At 40.3% G+C, this 22652-nt stretch overlaps 1 protein-coding gene and 1 long non-coding RNA gene across 4 annotated transcripts in view; one reads left to right on the top strand and one right to left on the bottom strand.

Moving 5' to 3' along the window:
• LOC146760803 (uncharacterized) overlaps window positions 1-1501 on the bottom strand; it is a 29174-nt gene extending 27673 nt beyond the window's left edge. Inside the window, exon 1 of the long non-coding RNA XR_014946152.1 lies at window positions 1089-1501. This is a non-coding gene — a long non-coding RNA (uncharacterized LOC146760803). The remainder of the gene's footprint in view (window positions 1-1088) is intronic.
• On the top strand, window positions 246-21790 carry ADSS1 (adenylosuccinate synthase 1). 3 transcript variants are annotated; one of them, XM_085547782.1, is made up of 13 exons: window positions 246-402; window positions 9357-9459; window positions 10566-10628; window positions 10988-11038; window positions 11363-11429; window positions 12517-12624; window positions 13011-13092; window positions 13603-13729; window positions 14809-14963; window positions 15617-15741; window positions 17256-17353; window positions 17826-17975; window positions 18765-21790. In XM_085547782.1, the coding sequence occupies exons 7-13, from the start codon at window positions 13042-13044 to the stop codon at window positions 18815-18817; spliced, it is 759 nt and encodes a 252-aa protein (XP_085403908.1). In that variant the 5' UTR covers window positions 246-402; window positions 9357-9459; window positions 10566-10628; window positions 10988-11038; window positions 11363-11429; window positions 12517-12624; window positions 13011-13041; the 3' UTR covers window positions 18818-21790. The 3 variants fall into 3 exon arrangements, 2 of the variants coding, with proteins under 2 accessions (XP_085403908.1, XP_015720962.1); XR_014946151.1 differs by lacking the exon at window positions 246-402 and adding an exon at window positions 556-797 and having other exon boundaries at window positions 15617-15805; XM_015865476.3 differs by lacking the exon at window positions 246-402 and adding an exon at window positions 556-797.
• Window positions 21791-22652: the final 862 nt, after the last annotated feature.

A 22652-nucleotide genomic window follows, 5' to 3' on the forward strand; every position in this document is an offset into this window, starting at 1 on the left:
TTGGTTGCTCCCAGTATTTTTACCTTTATCCACATAGTCTGTATTGGTCTCACAGTGACAGCCTTGTGTTCTTTTAGGTCGGTGTGAGAGTGTGTGTGGCTGTATGTCACTTGAGATCACAAAATCACACAGAATCACAGGATTGTAGGGGTTGGAAGGGACCTCTAGAGCTCATCGAGTCCAACCCCATTGCCAAAGCAGTCTCCCTACACCACATCACACAGGTAGGCGTCCAGGCGGCTCTTAAATATCTCCAGAGAAGGAAACAGCTCAGTGCCCGCTCCCGTGATACCGGGATCACAACCTCACGTGATGCCGGCCAAAGTCCGTCTGACAGCCGTAGATCTGTGTGTGTAGAGGCGGGCAGGCCTACGGTCATACAGCGGAGCGGCTCAGCGCTCGGTGCGTGCACGGGGAGGGACAAGGGAGACTGAGGGAGCGAGGGCTCGGCGGGGCCGGGGCTGGCGGGGCGGCTGGGCCCGCACGTCAGCGCGCCGCGCGGGGAGGGCGGGCGGCGGCGGCGCCGTTAAAGGCCGGAGGCGGCGGCGCGGCGCTGGCAGCGCGTAGGGGCCGGGCTCGGCGACGGCTGCGGCCACATCGCCAGCACCATGTCGGGCACACGGGCGTCCAACGACCGCACCGGCCACCCCGGTGCCGGCGGTGGGTTGAAGCGGGCTCGCAGCGAGCCGGGAGGTAACAAAGTGACGGTGGTGCTCGGGGCGCAGTGGGGGGACGAAGGCAAGGGGAAGGTGGTGGACCTGCTGGCCACCGAGTCGGACATCGTGTGCCGCTGCCAGGTGGGTGGCTTTGCCCGCCGCTTCCCCGTGCGCTCCTCTCACCCTTGGCTCCCCGCTGCTTTCCTCGTTCCCCCCGTGCCGCTTCCCGCTGTTGTTTTGCTTCCTGGCCCGCTCCCATTCCCCTCCCCGCTCCTTACCCCCTCCCCGTCCCCTCTCCCGCAGGGTGGGCAGCGCCGTGCCCCACTCTTTCCCCCCCTCAAGCCCCCCCCCGCCCCCACCTCGCTCCCGGGCAGCGCATGGAAATGCCACTCGGAAAGAAAAAGCCCGGCTCTATAAATAAAAACAGCTGACCCTCGGCGATAAGCGACACAAGATCCCCCGGCGCCGGGAGCTGCCTGCCCGAGTGTCGGGTGGCTGTTACGGAGCTGCCCCCTCACGGAGCTGCCCCCGGGTCCGGCTCTTGGGACCCGGGTTCGCGGCTCCTCTCGGTCCGTTCCTCTCGGTGTCATGGGGTCGGTATTTCTGCCGCGTTGTTTACCTGGAGAACAGCGTTGTTTAACCGGTTCGGAGAGCAGCTGGGTAGTGCGAGTCCTCACGGATGGGGTTTGGTGTATTACTGCAGGGGCTGGTGGAGTTTAAGTCCGTTACCTCTTGTCCTGTTGCTGTTATCTTGCAGCTGAGGCCACAAGCTCCTTTCAGGTTATGGTGGAGAATGACAAGGTTTCCCCTGAGCATCCTGCAGACTGAATAACCTCAGGTTCCTCAGCTGCTCCTCGTAAGACTTGAGTTCCAGACCCTTCACAGCTTCATTGCCCCTTTTTTTGTGCATGCTCCATAATGCAAGGAATCTTAAAAGCTTAATCTGGTGACCAATTAGACACTAAGGCAGTCGCTAATAATTGAAATAACTTTTTAAAGGAATGCTTTCAAGCATTAATCATGAACTGTGGGTGCTGCCCCATCCATGGAGGTGCTCAAGGCCTGGTTGGATGGGGCTCTGGGCAGCCTGAACTGTTATGGGGCATCCAGCTCTCACAGCAGGGATCTGGATCTACGTGGGCTTTAAGGTCCTTTCTAAGCCATTTTGTGGTTCTGGCATATTGAATCAATAGAGCTGCTAATGCTTATAACTGTCATGCTAAAGATATTAGTAAATCGTGTGACTACATGAATAAACCAGCATCTTCAGTTCAGTTGCTATATACCGCAGCGCTTAGTTTCAGGATGCGTTACAGCTAGTGAGACATTACAGATGTTTTTGGGGTCTCAGATCTGAGGATGTTTCTCCATTTAAGCATGTTGTATTAAGAGATACTGCCATGGGAGTGAAGCATTTTGAAGGTGGAAGAACTATTTTCAGTGGAGATGTGGAGCTCCCATGGTCTTGAATCACCTTGAAGAGATGGACAGTCTTCACTGTGATGCCCTGAGGTTGCTTTCAAGATGGATTCTACGTCCATCCAGAGAGCTGATGGATGCACAGACACGGCCCCAGGTGCAGCTGCAGAACAGCTGGGAGGATGCAGGATTCAGTATGTGTGCGCCAGAAGGGTTTAGTGTGCTAACAACGGGCTGGATGGCTTAGTGTGCTGCAGGGCACGTCTAGATCCACTTTCTGTTGCATGCTGATGAGACCTGGGTGGGTGGATGGATGGAAGGCAAGTGGATCCAGGAGGGCTCTGGACCCAGAATGGTGTTTGCTGACACAAGTGTATGCACATGTATGAGATTTAATAGAACTGGCTTCAGAATTAGAGCTTAAGGGCAAATATGAGACACTTGAATAGAAAATATGAGTATTTATTTACTGTAGCGTAGCAAAAATTATACAACTCCTCTCATATTTATGTGCTCTTTTACACATCTGAAAACATGGAATTTTTTTTATTTTTTATTTTTTAATGTGCTGTTTTAATAATATTTGATGCTTTCAAAGTTAGTCATGCAAGTAGATAACTGTCTACTTTGACCCTTAAGCTTTATTCAGGATATGCTTGTGAACAGCACTAATTAGTGGGGTTCTAGTAATGGTAAGTGATGAACCTGTAGGAGTAACCAATTTGAGAGGGATTTATTAGTGGCTTATACTGATGTAAAAACACCTCAGCTTTTGGACCAGAATCTTGGTATTTCCCATCCCTCCTGGAAACTGAAGAACCTTTCAGTACATTGCTTAAATTAGACACGGTGAAGATCTTCTGAAGTCTATGAAGAGACTATAGAAAAAAAGTTTCTTCTGGAAATGTTTGTGTTTTAGAACTGGATGATTCACTGGGTTATTTCCTGATGTCCCGTCTGCTCCGTGTTTTGAGACATTGATTTAAACAGCGTGTTTTAGTCCTCAGTGAAATGAAGGTAGCGAGATTAAAAAGCGGATAACTGAAGGGGGGATGTTTCTTTTAAAGCAATGCCTCAGCAGGGTAATTCTTCATTACGTACTATTTGATTTAATGCTTTAAAAAAGCTTTTCCTTCCTGAATAGAATTTAGGCTCAGGGCCAAATGGGGGTTGAAAGATCTTTCTCAGAATGGTATTACCCTAATAGTTCTACCAAAGGAAGCGTAATTTGCATTAAACTTTTCTCATGTATTTTTAGTTTGTTGCTTTAATGAAGAAAATATTTGGTAGTTGGTTTGCACACAGGAAATGATGCGTTTCCTGGGATACTGGAGGAGAGGCAGCCTGGTGTATGGGAGTCAGTCCTTCACAGTCACAAGTGAAACTTGAAACTGTGTTAAATAAAGAAAATTCCCCATTAAAACCTTGGCATCTTTAGTTGTCCTGAGTTTTCAGAACTGGATTTTACTTGAATGGAAGATTCTCAATTTGATGGTGTTGTTTCAGCTCAGTATTTAGGCTGCTTACAGCCCAAGCGTGAACAGATTTTGGTGCACAGCCTACTTCATTTTTAACATGCCTTCAGATAGTGATTTCCCAGAGTGATAGAGTTTGGAAAGGAGCCCCTTGATTGTACAGTCCAGCCTGCCTTGCTCCAGGCAGAGCCAGCTGGAGCACCTTGCCCAGGGTCACAGCAAGACAGGCTTTCTCTGTCTCCATAGAAGACTCCATCTCCCCTCTGGGCAGCCTGTTCTGGGGCTCTGTTGCTCTCACAGTGAGGAAGTTTTTCTCATATGCTGATGAAACTGTGCTCAGCTTTAGACCACCACAGGAAACAGTGTCACTCCATCCTGTTGATGCTTTCTACAAAGGTTTTGTACGTACTAATAAGGTCCCCTCTCAGTCTTCTCCAGGCTGGGTAGGCCCAGGTTTCTTCAGTCACAGCTCTCAGCCCAGCCACACTATGTCAGAAGCTTTTCATGTGTGGTTGCTCCCTGGGCTAAAGCTTGTGTGCAGGTTTTCTGTGTGTGGTTGTGTTTTTTTGTTAGTTAATTTCACAGAGCTGGTTTAGAAGATGACCAAGCAGTTGACTGTCACAGCTGCAGAGCTACAGATCCAGAGGCATCACTCAAATTAGATCTGTTCCCCAAAACAATCCTGCATTGAACTACTGTGATAAGGTCGCAGTTAAGGCAGCCAGTCATCCATGCAGTTGTAGCTGTTTCCTTAAGGAAGATGAAATGATGCAAGGAACATTTGTAATAATAATTTTTCACTGGACGTATTTACTGCATGGGACTGTGTGGATGTGAATGGAAAAGGAAATAGCTTGCGTTGTCATAAAAAGGCATGCGGTGTGTTATGTCTCTGCCAGTAACAATAAAAGCTCATGAGACTCTTTCATTTTTATAACAAAGGTGTGTGCCAAGAATGTCTGAGTTCCCTCTGTAATGGAGAGTAAACAGTTTTGCCTTGTGTGGTGGAGTATTTGTGTGCAATAAATAGTCTTACAGCAGAATGTCCAAAGGCATTGGGGCAAAGCACTCCTGCATAAACTTGAAGGGAAGGAAAGAGAAAGCAGTTTTCCTAAAGCTCAGTGTGGAAGATACAAAAACTGCCACTAGTAAATACTGACGAGAGACCGTGTGATAATAAACATGATCTGTAGTGGGTTTGATCTCAGTTAACAAACAGATAAGCTAAATAGTGGCTGTACAAATGCACATTTTTCCTTCATTTCATACTGGAAGCAGTAACAGTGAATCAGCAGCACAGAGCAGCCCAAGTGTTTTTAAGGTTCTTCAAGAAGTTGTTTGGCACCTGGTGTGCACCAGACTGGCTGTGTCAGACCCGTGACTCCTACAGCTTCTGGAAGCCTGGAAACAATTTGCTTGATGTTATCAACACTCCCTTCAGAACAGCCATTAAAGATACACCACATTGTAAAAATGTTGCCATAAGAAGAGCTGTTAGTAAATGTGCTGAACTTCTTGTATCAATGTGCTTCTAAACGTGTAGTCGCTGTTTAATACGTGTCATGTGTCCAACTTGGTGTGCTTTTACAGTGAGTGTATTGAGTACTAAAAAGAGGATCATCGATCATTTGAGACAGAGGTAACAAAAGGTGTAATTGATACTTATACTAAAGAAGGGCAGAGGCGGTTGAGATGTGGATACAAACCTTTTCTGTTAAGGTCACTTGTGGCCGAGCAGTTTGTGGCTAACCACATCTTTGTGCGACAGCGAGGGCAAGTGATTGGTTTTCTCAATGCAGTGAGTGTAAAGTAACGTTGAGAAGGGCAAAAGCAGTAAGGAAAGGCTAAGGAAGGTTTGAGGTTGAGATCGTTACAAAATCAAAGAAGAGCTAAAAGGATGTATCCAAACAACATCTGTTGCTTATTTCTAAGTTTCCTGATTTCCTTGCTCTAGTGTTCTGGTGATGAATGTAAGTACCGTGCATGCTAGAAATGGCACTATGAGGAACACAAAGGAATATACTATGGGCAAATGGTCAAATAATGAAAACCAAGCGCAACAGAAATGCCAGACAATGAGTTTTTTTCAGTGGTTGATGTTTGTGACAGGAGTGCTTCCTCTCTTTCTCTGTTGAGCTGCTGACAGAGGGCAAAACAGCCACATGCCCTGACTGTCCCCATTGATCCTGGGCTGCTGGAATGGTTTGATAAGGGTTTAAATTAGGTCAGCTTTATGTGATGAATGTGTGCAGTTGCAGTGCTTGTTGTCTGCTGTTTTGCTCTGTGTTTGTGTGCCTGTATTGTGTTGCACTCCTTTTGGTGAGATTTAATCGTGACATTTAGCATAACTTCTTCATAGAGGATAAAGCAGCATGCAAAGACTTTAATCTCTTGATCATTCAGTGCTTAATGATCATCAGCAAAGAAATTGACCTTGGAGTCTTGAGTGTGACTGCAGAACTATTGTTTTTTAGTTTGGTTTGTGAAGGTTGATAGTCCCACTGACAGGCACACATACATTTATAGTAAAGAAGTCCACCCTTCAAAGCTTGATATTCTTTTGTAGCAAATTTGTAAGTCACTTAATCCAAATTCTGTATTTCATTTTACTTACACTCAATTACCTGCTGCACTGTATCATTTTAGGATTTAGAACAACGTGATGACACGGCTATTTTAAACCAGCCGCTCCTCTGGGTAGCAGCGAGATCATCTCAGGACCACCAGGATTATAAATACTGATGAGAAGGTCAGGTTTAATGTTTCCCAATCTCCATAAGAAAGCTAGCTTAATTTCCAATCCCTTCATAAAACCTGATCAATTTATTATCCTCTACAAGCATCAAAGAAAGCAGATGAAAATTAAGATGAAATGACATCTGGTCTGTTTCATTCCTGTTGTAAGTCATTGGCTGTCGCTAACTTGTTTACAGATGTAAGCGAAGTTATGTTCATATTCTTGGATTGTGTTACTTCCCACGAGGACATGACTACACTTCTTCAAAAGAGAGAACTGAAGATCAGCAGACGTGTCTAGATTGTTCCTGTTCCTTCATTTTAGCATTCTGCTAGCAGGAGTCAGAATGCTTTTTCCACTAATGCTTTCAGTCAATATACCTCGAGTTAATCATTTTCTTTACAGCTTCTGCTGGAGCTCAGTTTGTTTTGCTGTAGTGCTGGTCTGTCACAGTAGTTTTGGCTTCTCTACGTGGTTTTTGTGGTTTGACAACAATTTCATTTCAGTTAGAAAATACCTTAAGGTTAAGAGTCTCTAGTTACTCTACACTGACTGTTTTTCCAAGCAGAGCTGGGTTAGACCTGAGTTTTCCAGTTGCGTTTTTCAGATGCTTAGGAAGACCAAGGTCTCTGCAGAAGTTGGGGTGAGTTTTCATTAGTAATAAAGGAAAAATACAACATTCCTGCTGTGAAATATGATATGAGCTTCAGAGATTTACATTAGAAATATTTCATATATTTCCTTAAAAGGTCAAAAGTTTTGATCAGAGCTGTCAAGGGTGTTTCTGCCTGTGGTCATACTGATGCTCTTCTTGGAACTGACTTAGAGATTATCAAGGTTGTACAGGCGGGTCTTGGTTTAAAAACAGGCAAAAAAGAAGCCAGGTTCATTGTGTGATGAAGAGAGTTTGGCCTCCAGCTGTAGCTGTATGCCAGCACTGTTGTAGCTCAATAGCAGATGGAATTAGTAGAGCTGGGATGCTTATAGAAAGTGGTAGCCAGGAATCTCCTCTACTCCCAGATGCAGACATGGCAGGCTCTTGGTTTAGAGTAGGCAATCCAATTCATGGGTTATAAATCCATGGATTAGAATACCAGAAGAGATCATTTTGTAATGCTGCCCAACTACTAAGAACACAGTATTCCAATTGCAATTGCACCATTGCCAAAAGGAAAGGTAATACAGTCTCTCTGCTTCTACCTGCTATTCCCATTTATACGCACAAGGATCGCACTATCCATAGCAGCCAGTGGACTGAAACTGTTTTCAGGCACTTTCACCTGGTTTCTAGCATAGATATCTCCTATCCAAGACTTCTCTTGCACACTGGCCACCTGGCAAGAGCAGGCAGACATGTATATGTGCATCAGGACATATTCCATCCCTATTCAAACATGTATTATGAATCTAAGTGCAAGCAAAGAGTTCCTGCTGCAGATACTAAGCAGCCTCATAACTGCATGAGCGTTCTGAATGGAAATGATGTTTGCATCTTGGGATATTTCAGCTTTTAGAAGAGAGAAGCCTTGAAATGGAGGCTGAGCACTTTGGAAGATGAATTTATTTCTTAATTTTGTTTGTAAGTTCTACTAAAAATGACAAAGACTGTCTGCTCTCTTCTGCCATGTACCTTCATAGTTTGATCATTCGAAGTCTGCCTAGTATGGTTCCTGATGCTCTTAGAAGAAGTGTTACTGTTCTTTCCTTGTCTTACATCAAAGTTTGTTTCCAGCTGGGAATTACAGGCATTTTAGGTTGCTGTGTTTGTGGTTTAAACCACATTGTCTATTTTAGAAGAAAAGAGGTAGAACTTAAAGTAGCACGAGGTAACAAAGCATTCCTTAGCAAAATGCAGTGAAGTGATGCATATTTAATACTGTTAATAAAGCCTCAACTTAGAGAGTTTTCAAAGTTAATAAAAACGGGTTTGTTAAGCTTGAAAGCAGGTGCTTTCATAAGACTGAATACTAATTTTCCACTGCAGGCTACAAATGACTTCAGTCAAAGTTGTTTTTTCTCAGTACTTGCTTTGAATGTGGAGGCCTTTAACACCTACCAAGTACTGTTAAAAATGAGCCCCTATCAGTTCTGAAATACAGCTGACATGAAGAGCATCAGCTATGGCCGTGCACACAAATAGTGTTGGTGGGTCTAGGCAGTGCTTGCAAAGAAAGGGTTTTTGAGAAGGGTCTGGAAAAGAGCTTCCTAAATGGTATTTAAGTCTTTCTATGACTGCTGTCATTGTTTGGCATGCTGATCAATTTGTAGTTCTCAAATCCCATTTCATTGCTGGTGTTTGCTGCTGGAAGTTTGAAGTGGATGCTGATGTTGCAGATATTGATGCCATCCCAGCTGCAGTCATAACTTTTTGGAGCTTCAGCAGCTCCCTATGTCTCTCCTTCTTGGGTACAGAACTTCCCACACCGGGGTAGTTGAATGGGAATGCTTATGCTTCCCATATTTTAGAAATCAATGCAAAGTTATTTCTGGTCATAACATCACTCACAGTACAGATGATGTCAAAGTAGCACTGGTGATTAACCTCTAAGTAGTTGTTACCTTAACATTCCCATTGTTACATTAACATTATGTTGTTATATTGTTATATTAACATTAACAATGTTACATTAACATTCCCATCTATAGAGAAGGCTTTTTATGACCGTGTCAGAAAGCAGATATGACTTGGAAAGGTGCTAACTGTGAAAGGTGTAAAAAGTTCCTGTGGGATTTTTGGGCAGTACAGTGATTCAGAGCAGGGATTCTGTGAGCTGAGGCTGGATATTAAATACAGACACTCTTCCATTCACTCTTGCTGTGTTCCATTTCTGCCTTGACTCCATCCATGGTGTAATTATACTTTCCAAACCTGTGTAGACCTTTCGAAATCTCATAGTGGTCCTGTCTGAGCCATTTCCCACAATACCACAGTAGTTCAAGTCACTGTAAGGTGGAGAAAATTATGGCCATTCATTCAAATAAATAAAAATGATTATATTACCGTATTATTTGCTGAGAGTTTAGAGTGAAGATATCGGGCAATTAACCCTTTGTTTCTTTCTGTTTCAGGGTGGGAACAACGCAGGTCATACTGTGGTTGTCGATGGGAAAGAATATGATTTCCACCTGTTCCCTAGTGGCATCATTAATCCAAAGGCAATTTCTTTTATCGGTAAGACCAATATGGAACTTGTTTTAACAAGCAGAGCTACTCGGTAGGTAGCTACAACCATAGTTTATAGTAACAAGCAGAGAAAAACATAGGTGGCTGCTCATAGAATTTGTTTTAGCTTCAGCTGTTTGACTTCTTGTTTACATTATAAACTCAAAATTGCTTAAGCTGACGCTGTATTTCACTGTAATGATATTCGATGCAAATAGCATCATAAAAAGCTTAGTTACTGGGCATTAAACTCATATTTATGTGATAGGCAAGTTGAAACCTTACTCTGGTCCAAAATTGTAGTTCTTTCTGAAAGAAAAACTGCATGCAATATGTGCAAGAAATGAGTGCGTTCTAGTGAGTGACAGATCTGTAGGTTCAATTTTGCTGCATTAGGGAATTTCTGAATGCATGTTTGAGCTATACAAAGCTTCTTGGTTTTCATTTCTTTTGCGTTCCAGTGTATTCTCTTGTAAAACAGTGAAGAGTTTAACTGAGTTATCCTAAATTTAGGCGGAGAGAGACTATTGCAGATATTTCCAATGTTCCCAAGAAGGAAGCAGCAGCTGTTTCCAGCCCACTAAATCATTAATCCACATCACATCAGTAATGTTCTGTACTGCTTGTGGATTTTGAACTGTAGCTCAATAGCAGGGAGAAGGCATTGCTAATGCATTACGGTGCTAGTTTCAGCCGAGTTTAAGATAAATTCATGAATGCTGAAGAAAATACAAATGCTGCCAGACAGGCTTTTCAGTGTTATAAGGCAACAGTCCCATTTGAGCTTTCATGCGAGAACAATTGAGACTAAATTCCTGGTGCAAAGTCTACCACAAACAAAGGAAAGAATCTGCTTAACTCAGCTGGCTCTGCAGCAGGCCATATGCTCACATCTGCAATAAGCAAGTAGTTTTGTCTGATTTTAGCAGACTTACAGCTGCTTATCCAAAATGGAGATTTATCCCCCAAAACCTCAAGATCACATAGTGAGAAATGAGAGAAACCTTGTCTTCCTCTTTAAACAAAATTTCAGACAGCAAGCGTTTGTGTGCTTCACACCCTGAGAATGAGTATTTTATGCCTTGCTTTAAAACAAATCATTTATCTTCCCGTAGGTAATGGAGTGGTTATACATTTACCAGGCCTGTTTGAAGAAGCTGAAAAGAATGAAAAGAAAGGTTTGTATCATTTCTTTATGCTGGCAGCTGGTGTGAGGGGGTTTTTAAGCCTTGGTATATTCAGTGCAGTATCCTCCTGAATTTTGAGTAATGGAAGGGACAGTATTAAAAATGTTGAATTGTGTTGTATCTTAAGATAGATTTTTCAGAAGTAATTTTTCATGGGATGTCATGGATTTTTATGCCTTTTGAAACTATATCGGCTAGAAAATGAAATCCATACTAAAGTGAGAAAGGTGACAATAAAAATCATGTTGAGAAACCAAATAAAAAAGAAGAGAAACTCAAATCTCAAAGTGTGACTGATCAGAGCAGCTGGAATCCTCGTTTTTAAACTACATTTTTATTTTCTTGAACAGGTTTAAAAGATTGGGAGAAAAGACTGATCATATCAGATAGAGCACATATAGGTAAGTGATCTTTGAAGGGTGGGGAAGACTCAAATCAATGCTTAACTTATGGTGCTGAACTGCATTATCATTCTACAGTGCAGTCATGTATTTCATCTAATATTTCTTTTCTGTGTTGTGTGTCTGCAACAGAATTTGTACCTGCTAAAGAATGATGCTTTACATGTTTTCATGGTTTTAAAGCAGTACTAGCTCTGTTTTCACATGGGAGGTTCTTAGGCTAATAACAAACATGCTTAGTTTTCAAATTAGAGATGTCTGTGACTTAAAGAAGAATGTTTCTCTCCTTTGCTCTGTCATCATGTCTTTGGTTTTCCATTGCAGTGTTTGACTTTCACCAGGCAGTAGATGGGCTCCAAGAAGTGCAACGTCAAGCCCAAGAAGGAAAAAAGTAAACCTTTAGCTCTTTCATTTCAATAATAATTATGGAAATTTGAAAAACTAGCCTGATGTTGGAAAGCAGAAATACAATATATCTGTAAAGAGCCTTGCTGATTTAATAGCTCTGTGTCTCTGTTCTACTCCTATTTTAGCGTACAAATTATGCTGAATTGGGATATTACCAAGGATATGAATTCTTTGTAATTCTATTTTCCAGTTCTCTGCAGCACATAAAGGCTCTTTGAAATTCCTAACAAATCTTTAAATCTTATTTGTGTTGAAGTGATGCTTCCATTCCTCCCACATATCAGACTAGTAATGATTTTTTGACTTGGGTTGGAAGTGCTGACAGGATTAGGTTACATGCTGATAATTGTTTATTGTATATTCAGTTAAACTTCATGGGAATAATGGTCTCTTAATTTTAACAGTACACAGTAACAATATATAGTTATTCATACTTCACGGTTCTGAACACGCTGTTATTCTGTCAGTTAATCTTCTATTGATCTTCATAGAGATCCCAATAACAGTTTTTCTAAAATGCACATGAAAATGTGCATGCAGGTAGGGAAGCAGCTCCATTTTTCTCCTTTTATCCAAGGTAAACGCTCCAGCAGGAGTTCTTTGGCTGTAGTTTTATTCAAACAGATTCAGCTACTGGATTCAAAACCATAGGAGACCAGTTTGATAGCTCACCAAACTGGTTGTTTACAACCATGGGCAGTGCTGCAACTATGAACATGAGAAAAATATGTTTATTTGCTTTTGTTTTCAATAAGTATGACAAGATAGTAGAGTAACTGTAATTTATATATAAAATACATATATATACACATACTCCTACTCAGCTTGTTTCAGTTGGATCCAAGGCTTAATACTTTAATGCACACTGTGCATATTACCAATATTATGCAAGTCCACTGAAGCATGAAATTTGCTATACACTTATTGTTATGGAACATTAATGCTTATTTTTCTTGTCTCAGAGCTCCTGCACAGCATGTAGCGTAGCAGAGAGCTGTAACAAACTACTTAAAGCATGAGGGATATTTTTGCATACGTTAATAGACATCTGGGGGGTTCTTTTCAATTAGTATTGGCACGACGAAGAAAGGGATCGGACCAACGTACTCCTCCAAAGCTGCACGAACAGGTCTACGAATCTGTGACCTCCTTTCTGACTTTGATGAATTTTCTTCAAGGTACAACAAGTTTCATTTCTAAATATTATGTTAAAGAGCGATGTAGTTTGGCTGGCAGGTTTATGTTTAAGGAGATGATTTTCAAAACATTTCTGGTCTGAATTTTGTATATAAATTATACAGGAGAAGAAAAGTGGAAAGAATGTATGTGTATTTCATTTAATTACACAGTGGTGGCATTTAAAATCTAACTATATACAATAGGAAACATGCTGGTTAAGATATTAAAGTTCTGTGTATTTTCTTGACGTAGCTGTCATTGTATGCAGTGTGTATATATATATATATATATATATATATATATATATATAATATATATATAATCTCACCTCTTGCCAAAGGTAACTCAGTGTGTTCTTCATAGATATGATTTACATATCTTACAGATTTAAAAATCTGGCACAACAATACAAGTCAATGTTTCCAACATTGGAAATAGATATAGAGGGACAACTGAAAAAGCTCAAGGTAAGGAAGTAGTCTGATTTGTAATAGAATGTTCTTCTTATGGGCATTAAATAGATTCTGTAATTGATAGAATTATTTCTCGTTAAGAAAAAAATACTTTGTTGTGTTAAAGCAGTCAAGAGACTTCAGAGTGATGCATGCAGTTAGTAAGCTCTGGAGCTTGCGTTGTTTCTAAGTCTTAGTCTCATCTATATGTTCCTCAGTGTGTCTGGGCTATAGGCTATCAACAAAACAAGGTAGGTGTGCATCATCTCTGTGAATAGAAATGCTGCAGAAATGCCAACATTCCAACACCATAACAAGTTGTGGACTCTTAGCAGTTGATTGTATTATATTTGTTTTTAGTGGAATATGAGCTAATTGTTGTGTCTTTTTCAGATAAAGTGCAACTAGGGAAGCTGATGCATTAGGGTTTATCTGCATGTTTTGTTCTTCAAAAGTGATCACCGTTCTTCTAGCAATTCAGCTACTGTTGTTTGGGAAGGCTGATGTTTACACTCATATTTGCAGGGATATGCTGAAAAAATAAGACCCATGGTTCGAGACGGTGTGTATTTTATGTATGAAGCTCTTCATGGCTCCCCAAAGAAGATTCTTGTTGAAGGAGCCAATGCGGCATTACTTGATATTGACTTTGGTATGTTGGACTGTAATCTTGAATGAAGTCCCAAGAGACTCGTTTTATTTTGATTTGCATTTATAATTGCTATGCAAAGAATGGGAAAATAATAACTAATAATAAACTAAAGTTTATTCCAGTGGGGCTGATATCTCAGTCCTAGATATTCTTTTATTACTTTTGAATGTTTGTACCTTGCCATACAGACTAGGCACCCAATGCGGTGCTGCTGAGAGTATTTCCTCTGCAGTAGAGAGGATTAAACCAGTGCAGATAACTTAGAAGCTTAACTTCTTCAGTTGATCTCTGCTCTGCTCTATAACCAAAAGTCCAATTAAACCACTTAACTCTCCTTGAAGATGAAACAAAGAATGAGAAAGATGCTGCAGTCCAAAGTCACAGTGTAGTGAGTAACCTCTGAAGGCTCAGAAAACATTCAGCAGATACTCAGAGCTGCCTGTGTAAGGCACTGGAAATGTCACACTGTGACCTTTATGTGAGACTCTGTGGATGCTGCAGAAATACTTTATGTGATACATAGGACAATGAAAAAAGCTTTACACAGTGGCAGCGTCCTTTAATAGATCAAGTGCCTGATGGAAGTAATACTGAGATGCTTTTAAATTTCTCCCTTGTGAGCAATCCTCAGTGAAAGTTACAAAGGATGGATGCAGGAAAACTTGCACAATGAAACAAGTCATGCATAGTTGATAAAGCAGGACGCTTTCTTATTTGGCTATGTGAAATTGTTGATCAGTAACAGTAGGCTTATACAAAATGCTGGGATAAATTGGGTGCTTGAGCAGAAAAAGCCATTCATTTGATGGGGGTGGGGGTTATCTCTGGAGCTTTGGAAATCTGAATGTGTATCATTCACTATAGGAGGAAGCAATTTGGGGAAGAACAACTGGATTTGTTCTCTTAAAGGCAAAAAGGGGGCAAGCAGTAAAGAAAACTTACCCTCTTCAACTGCTACTTGTGTTCAGCTTTAAAGGCAAACGTACTAGAGGAAAACTTCCTTTCAACTAATAAATAACGTCATTCTTTGCTTTTTGTCATTGCTGAAGCAGAGCTGTGTTGTTTTGTTTTTCTGACAGGTACATACCCCTTTGTGACTTCATCAAACTGCACCGTCGGTGGTGTATGCACTGGACTTGGTGTTCCTCCCCAGCATGTTGGTGATGTGTATGGTGTTGTGAAGGCATATACCACTCGGGTGGGAATCGGAGCCTTCCCCACTGAGCAGATTAACGTAGGTTGAATATTACAAAATATACATGATTGCCAAGAAATAAGTTCAAGTGATAAGGGTATATTGCAAATAAATCGGCGCTGTAGCAGAACCGGGTTGTTGCACTCATGAAGACAGGAGTGATGTGATAAATTTCAGTCATTTTTCTTCAGAGGAAAGAAACAGATGTGAGATGCTATTAGGTTACCATGACGGTTCTGCTGTAATGAATGATGTCAAAAACAGATTGCGTAATTTTAATGGCTGCAAATGAATTGGTGATGTCCTCTAATTATATTAATCGCAAGTGTAAAGCTTTAGCTTCATCTTTTTCAAGAAAAAACCCCAATAAATATTGCCAGCATCAAAGGGAACAGTTGACATCCTCATACTGTTGTAGGACCTGCCAGCCCTGAACATGGGCAAGCCTTTTGTTATCCTACACATCACACAAGCATTGGTCTGCCCCAAATGTGGGCAGTAGATGCCAAAAGACCAAATGAAGAAATTAAAAGCAAGTGTTAAAGTGTTAAAATTAACACTTAGAAGAAAAGAGAGACATGTTTAATAAGCATTTTGCAGATGCTATTGATAGAGATACAAGAATCTTGTTCACGAGGGGCTTCACTCTTCACCTAAGTCAAATTTGAATTATTCTTTCTACCTTATTTTAGGAAATTGGAGATCTTTTACAGTCCCGTGGCCACGAATGGGGAGTAACTACAGGCAGAAAGAGGCGCTGTGGCTGGTTAGATCTTGTCATTTTGAAATATGCTCATATGATCAACGGATTCACTGCGTAAGCATCACAGATTTTGAGCTACATTTGGAAGTGATTATTTTGTGCTTCGCAGAATAAATATGTAGGTAACATTAATATAAGTCAGTAAAGTGTTACATTTTAAGCACAAATGCTTTGAACTGTTTGAGCTTTTATTTTAATTGGGAGTGAGTGATGTGTTTGGTTAGTAAGTTGTTTTATAATTGAAAACGTACTTCAAATCAACGTTTTAAAGGAACTAGTCAAGGCTGTAAAGGCCAGTTTGTGTCGTACTGTAACACTGGTAACTATAGATGAAGCCAGTAATTTAAAATTACAATCCATATTTTCAGAAAGCTGCACAAGTTTCATAACAGTTGTGTTTGTATGAGGGGTAGGTTTTGCATTCAGGTGTACTCTTTGCATTCAGGCACATTATTTATATATACAGACACGTGACTGAGGGCATTTTGATATCCTAGATACCAAGACTTAATGGTATTGTTTATGCCAGTAGTGCTAGAATGGAACAATATCTAGAATGATCTCTGTTCATTAAGTTATCGGAAGGGTTTTTAAAATACTTGGTTTTATATTTTGCTTCCTCTTAAAACAGCTCATGTTAATGTGGAAATATTAGTTAGGAAAGCATTACATTTCCTTCCATTTCAGTGCTATGCAGTTGCTACATTTCCATCAGCAAAGCTGTGTCATCTCTGGTAACTCTGACAGTTAAAACACAGGGGAGATATAAACTAAAAACAAAAAGCTGAAGAACTGGTTTTGTTTCTTCTTTCCCAGAAGGGGGTCTCATGCAATTGTTATTGAGCACATACAGCATGGACTATATGTGCATATACCTGGCCAAATCCATATCTGTTCACAAACCTAGGAATCAAGGTCTGATGTATTGCATCTGGAGAATTTGACTAGTTTTAAGATGCAGTTTAATTCTGATTGATTGTTTAATTTTTCCTGAGGTTCCATTTTTTGTTTAATTCAAATGAAGGAAAAGGTTCAGTAAACTGATGATGCTTTTAGCTCAGCAAAGTGCTGAATGTCAGACTGAGATCTTCCCTGCTCTACTGTATGAACCAGATTATTGTTGTCATGTCTGTTTTAAGTAGTAAATAAAGTTGTCTTATAGCTGTTGTAAATAAGGAGGAATAAGAGAATTGTTAGTAGTGGTGATGTGAAGTGCCATGCCAACATATACACACTCAAACTAAGTGCGGTAAGTTTTGCTTTGTGTTGTCAGTTTGCATTTTAATGCACTGAACTGAATGAACACTGTGCACCTGTATGAGCAGCCAAGCGTTTGGAAATGTGGCCTAGTAACTCAGTCACGTATTCATCCCAGAGGCATGAATTCAATTAACAGTGTTCATAGTTCAATACATTCGTGTATTTCTGCTACTGAATTGCTTGAGTTGGATTTCTGAATAGAGAACTAGTGGGAAAAAAAACCCTAGTATTAAAGGTGGAAGAGATTGAAGAGGAAAATAATGAAGATCAATCACGTGTATGACTCTGACCAATGTTGTTCTGTGCAGCTTGGCATTAACAAAGCTGGATATTCTTGATGTCCTTGATGAGATTAAAATCGGTGTTGCTTACAAATTGGGTGGAAAAAGGATTCCGTATTTTCCAGGTATGTTATTCAATGTATATTTTCGTATTTCTATGTGTTGGGAAAGACACTTTTTAATTTTATTTTATTTTTAATCAGGATTAATTTCTTTATAACTGGATCTTGTGTAGGAGTTTTACTATGTGCAAATCTGAGCCCAAAAACGGAACTACTGTAAACTTCAAATAATCTCATTCCTAAAAAATACTGCTGTAGTATTCTGGCAACAGAAAGTACATTCCAAGGTTTTAACAAGGAAATTGATTTAGTGGGTCCTTGGATCAAAGTTATCTTCCTAAGTAACATAAATTAATCTAAATTAAGAATGAACTAATTATCCCATCGTTAGACATACTGTGGCTTTCTACATTTTTTTCCCCCTCATTCATTAGATTTTTAATGCTAATGTAATTCCTTGGGCAGGAACCATAGGTGTGTTCTTTTAAGGTGGAACAGCTAAACTCAACTGTGATTAAACATTGTTCTCCCGCAGCTAATCAGGAGATACTACAGAAGGTGGAAGTGGAGTATGAAACGATGCCTGGGTGGAAAACTGACACAACTGGTGCACGAAAATGGGAGGACCTTCCACCCAAGGCCCAGAATTACATTCGATGTGTGGAAAATCATGTTGGAGTGCCAGGTAAATCGTAGGCAGATGCAGCTGTGACAGTGCAACAGTACCCAGAAGAAGCTATGTAGAGGTGCTCACTTCTTTAGCCAGAGATTGGCCTGATTTTGGCAGGAGACAATGAAAGCATCTGTGATTTGGTTGGCGATGGTAAAGAAACCTTGCCAAGAAGCTGTAAAAGGTGGTATTCTGCACCATGCTTCAGTCTAATGTCCTCCCCTAACTGATGTCATTTCACTTCATGCACTGCATCTCTGTTTTGAACACAGACTTCTCTCGTTTGTTTGTTTGTTTTTTGACCCTCTTTCACACTTCTCCAGCCAAAGGAATCCGTACGTAATGGATACATGGCTTCTGAAACCAATTCTTCCACTTAAGAAACTGAGAATCTTAACATGATTGATCTCCAAAGATTAATTGATTTAACAGCATTATAGTGTATGCATATCATTGTCTCCTGATGGGCTTCCTACTCTGACAGAGCTCTTGCTTTCTGTAGGTGTGTGTTTAGCTAGGCATTCTGTTACTGAAGATAGTGAGAGTTAAACCTACAATAAAAGTGCTTGACCTTCTGTTAAGTCTTCCATCATCAATGCTTTGTGTTCATGATATAGTTTTGTGCTTCCAGACTTCAGTATGTTGCTCTAGGGTGTTCTAATGCAGCAGGAGTAAAGCGATTTTGGGTACTGAAACTTCCTAGCAGTGCATTTCAGCACAGAGTGGGTTAATTTGTATCAAAGCAGAATAAAACACTGCAATGCAGTAATTGTTCTAATCAGTTTGTTTGTTTTTCTTCCATAGTCAAATGGGTCGGAGTTGGAAAATCAAGAGAGTCCATGATCCAGCTGTTTTAATCAAAGGAAGAAGCTCAGTGATCCGAAGCACAATTCAGTGTTTGCTTGTTCCTTACTGTTTCCTCTCTAAATGGAAATGCTATTTAAAACCAACATGTTCTTCTAGGAATTGAATAGAAACAAAATACCTATTCTATATTGTAACGTTTTATTTATCTTGTATGTCTTGATAATTTCAGTGTAAAACCTGTTGTGGTGGCCATCGTCAGAAAGACAAATCAAAAAAGTGCATAACAATATAAGGAAAACAAAATCCATATATTTTTTTAAATTTAACACATTACTATTTGAAAGTATTTTACGTCAAAATAGAGTTATTTCTTCTTGGTGCAACTGGTATGAAGCTTTTTCCAGTAATGACTGGGTGACTTTAGAGTTGTGAAGGTTGGATTTCTTTTTCTTCCGCTTCAAGTGTTAAAATGTCTTTGGGTTGGCAGCAATAAGATGTACACAGTGCTCTTGGAGTGGTGGGGTTATATAGGTTTTCAGTTTGTAAGACACAATGAATTTAGGTATTTTCGACTGAGCAAAGCAAACACGATTATCTCTAATTTTGATAGAACTATTTTTTTACAGCCCACTGAAATGAATGGAGAGAAGCTAAAATATTTTTTTTAACACAGAGCTTATTCTAGTAGCTGAAATAACATCTGCAGAGGGGCCAGACTGGAGAAAGTTGTCTAATAACTCTTCTAAGCAACGCAATCCTTGAAGAGGCTGTCAGGTACACAGTCTTTATTTTAGGCAGTAGGGAAGGAATGAATGACGGTGGAAGGAAGAGAGTCTTCAGGGTACAGAACATGTAAGGAGGGTGCAGCCAAAACAACATGCAGCAGTTTAGTGAACCTGAGACGTTTCTTCCTGTTCATGCAGCGATTGTGATTTCCAGAGTTTGACTGTAGTTGTCTTTTGAGGAGCCTGGGACTTGCAGTTCTGCGTGGCACACTCGCTTCCACAGCTCCAGTGTTTCCAAGAATAAATCAATGCATGACTTAACGATGACTGCTGCGGTATTTACACCCCTCGCGCATTCTGACCTTCCTCAGCAAAATGTAATACCTAATTATAGAAGGGGATGACATGTGGCAGCCAGGGATGTGACATGTAGAAGCCATGGAGAGGTCCTCAGAACCTTCAAGTACACACTCGGATTTCTTTGTGGGTCTTCTAATTTTTAATAGTTCTGCAGCAGGTGCTCTCAATAAAGGCCTGCCTCTTGTAGAGGAAAAATACACCAGAAGCCAACTTCTTCTATATCTGAAATCTTCAGAGTAGATGTTTCTTTTCTATGTATGTCTCAGAGAGCTATAACAGTATTTTTATATCATTCCCGGAGGCTGTGGAAAAATGGCATCACAACCTCAGTAATGCCATTGTACGAAGTGTGAAAATACCCCTTTTCTGAGATAATAACTCAAAGGGTACAAAAGGAAAACATTCTTTGCATCGGAGAATTCACAGCCCAGTGCTATGAGTCCTGAATTCAGACAGAACTCCTCTGCTGCTCTCTGGAAAGTCACTTAATTTCCCTGTTTTGCAATTTGTAGAACATCAAATAGTAAAAGTTCCTCACCTGTTTTCCAGTGTTTTTGGGCAGCTCTGTGGCTCAAATTTGCAGTCCTTATTCTGGCATAGATGAGGCAGCTCTACCCTTCATATCGATGAGAGTTAAAATGAAAGAGATTTCTGACCTTATTTAATGGTCACGAAGCACTTCTGAAAGGTGCTCGGTAAGTGCTAATTAGTACAAGCACTGCAGAATGTACCTCGTTTATATGAGGTAATTTAAGCATAAAGGTTTCAGGAGATACAGCAATAGTTCTGTTTTCACGTAGCGTTACCATGTGACATTTGCCTACCAGATGAACCTGACATATTCCTTGGCCCCATCTCCATGGGTGCATTCGTGGTAGGGATGGCCACTGTATTTAAGCTTTAGTTGATTTATAGGCTAAATCCACAATGACTGCAAGCCACACTGTATTCTGAATAACTGGATTAAATGACCAACTCTGAATGAAGTATTTGGCATATAAAAATGAGGATTTATAGCTTAATTTTTCACAGGATTACTGTCTCTTGTTCACCTAATCTCTTATTTTCCACTAAGTATTTTTTCCATTAAGTGTCGATTAGATCCACGTTGCTTGTATTTGCTTTCAAGGATTCATTGAAAACCCAGTAATGTTGTCAATGGACTTGATACCATAGACAATTATCCCGTGACTTACTTTATTACAATGAAGTGATACTGTGCATTTCATTTCACAGCATGGATTTCCTAAAATGAAATCTACTCCTATTAAATTTTGCTCGTATTATCATTGAGTTAAATGTGAGCGCGTTCAGGTTTTTATCAAAAAGCTATTTAATCTACTGAGTGACATAAGCGTTGATGAGAACATTTACATGTAAATTTGCATTCATTTTGGCTGTTTCCCATTATCTTATAGACTGTGTTGTTTGGAATTTGATATTATTAACAGTCACTGTGATGAATTTGGGCTCTTCTTCCTTCCCAGCCAAGTGCAATAATAATGAGTGAAATAGGTTGATGTGTCATCCCCTATGATATGATGGAAGGCTAAGGGTAAATGTCTGCCAAAGCAACATAATTCATTGTAAAATCTATGGTATAGTTTTTATAAGGTAGCAATTACTGATTCACTCATGCACATGAATGTGTTTGACATAGGTACTCTCACTTCTCCTCGGTAACGTGGCCTTCATAGTCAGATGTGTGTGACTTAATACAGTGTAGGGTTTGGAAGCTCTTGTTCTTTTTGATTTGGCTGTATATGGTCTTACAGTTCTGGCATGATGCACTTTATGAAAGGAAAGAAAACCAAGCATTTCCGTAGTAACGTGCAATCTATGCTCACATCTTTCCCTCTATGCAGATATTTCAAGTGAATTTTGGATCCACACCTGTTATTTTGTCCTGAAAAATGCATTAAAATGAATTTAAAGTAACACTGCTTGCTCCCTATTTCTTTCTCTTTTTCTTAGCAAAACCAACTTCACACAAAAACCTTTCTCCATGTTACATGGATTGAAAACTACATGGATAAAAACTAACAGGCGGTATTACAGAAAGAATCGATATTTTCTTTCAGTCTCTGAGAAGAAGGTTCTTAGTGTTTGGACTTTGTCATGTATTCTTTAAGCTTTATCAGACTCCTGTTTTTTTCCATAACAGATGGCTTGGAATAACTACAGTAATCTCCACGTAGCTCTTCAACAGCACTGTACTAGAAAAGAATGGTAGACCCTGACTCAGATACCATTATTATCACCTCCACAACGTGGACTAGCTTCAAACAACTCCTGTTAGGGCTTTTCAAAAGCCTTGATAGAAATTACTCTTTCTGTCATCCGTTTTAGAAGGGAACAGCAGGTAAACAGCCTGACCAGTGAGCAAGAGCAGGTTAGTACACAACTTACAGCAGTGCTGAGGAGTTGTATAAGAACTGTGCTGCTTATTGACTAATGCTTCTTCATTTCTTTTGGATCGGTTATATATAAACTCAGATAGAATGATCTTTCATTGGTAGCTGGAGTGTCTGAAGCAGTTTGATTGAACTCCATGTGACACTAACATTGCTCAAGGCAGAAGGAAAAAAAACCAGCAACAACCAAGTAAGTATCTCTGCTGAAATTACCCAGTGGGAAAACACTCTGTTTAGTTGCTGGTCCATCTGTTGTATGTCAGCTGGAGAGCAGAGTCTTTAGGCTGAGAGGGAGGAAAGAATGTGGGTAGGGTGGTAAAAACGGGAAGAAAGGCAAGATTGACATTGACATCTTGCCTTTCTAGTGCTGCAATTAATACATTGCT

The sequence above is a fragment of the Coturnix japonica genome, chromosome 5 (assembly GCF_054131305.1).
Source record: "Coturnix japonica strain WE chromosome 5, WE-NBRP24, whole genome shotgun sequence".
Classification (NCBI taxonomy): Eukaryota; Metazoa; Chordata; class Aves; order Galliformes; family Phasianidae; genus Coturnix; species Coturnix japonica.

Bases quoted from the DNA above. Each gene is read 5' to 3' on its own strand.
- ADSS1 (XM_015865476.3), top strand. From the start codon at position 609: ATGTCGGGCACACGGGCGTCCAACGACCGCACCGGCCACCCCGGTGCC. The intron at 11,430-12,516 runs GTAAACCTTTAG...CTTTTCAATTAG, and splicing joins CAAGCCCAAGAAGGAAAAAA to TATTGGCACGACGAAGAAAG. The intron at 17,976-18,764 runs GTAAATCGTAGG...TTTCTTCCATAG, and splicing joins AAATCATGTTGGAGTGCCAG to TCAAATGGGTCGGAGTTGGA.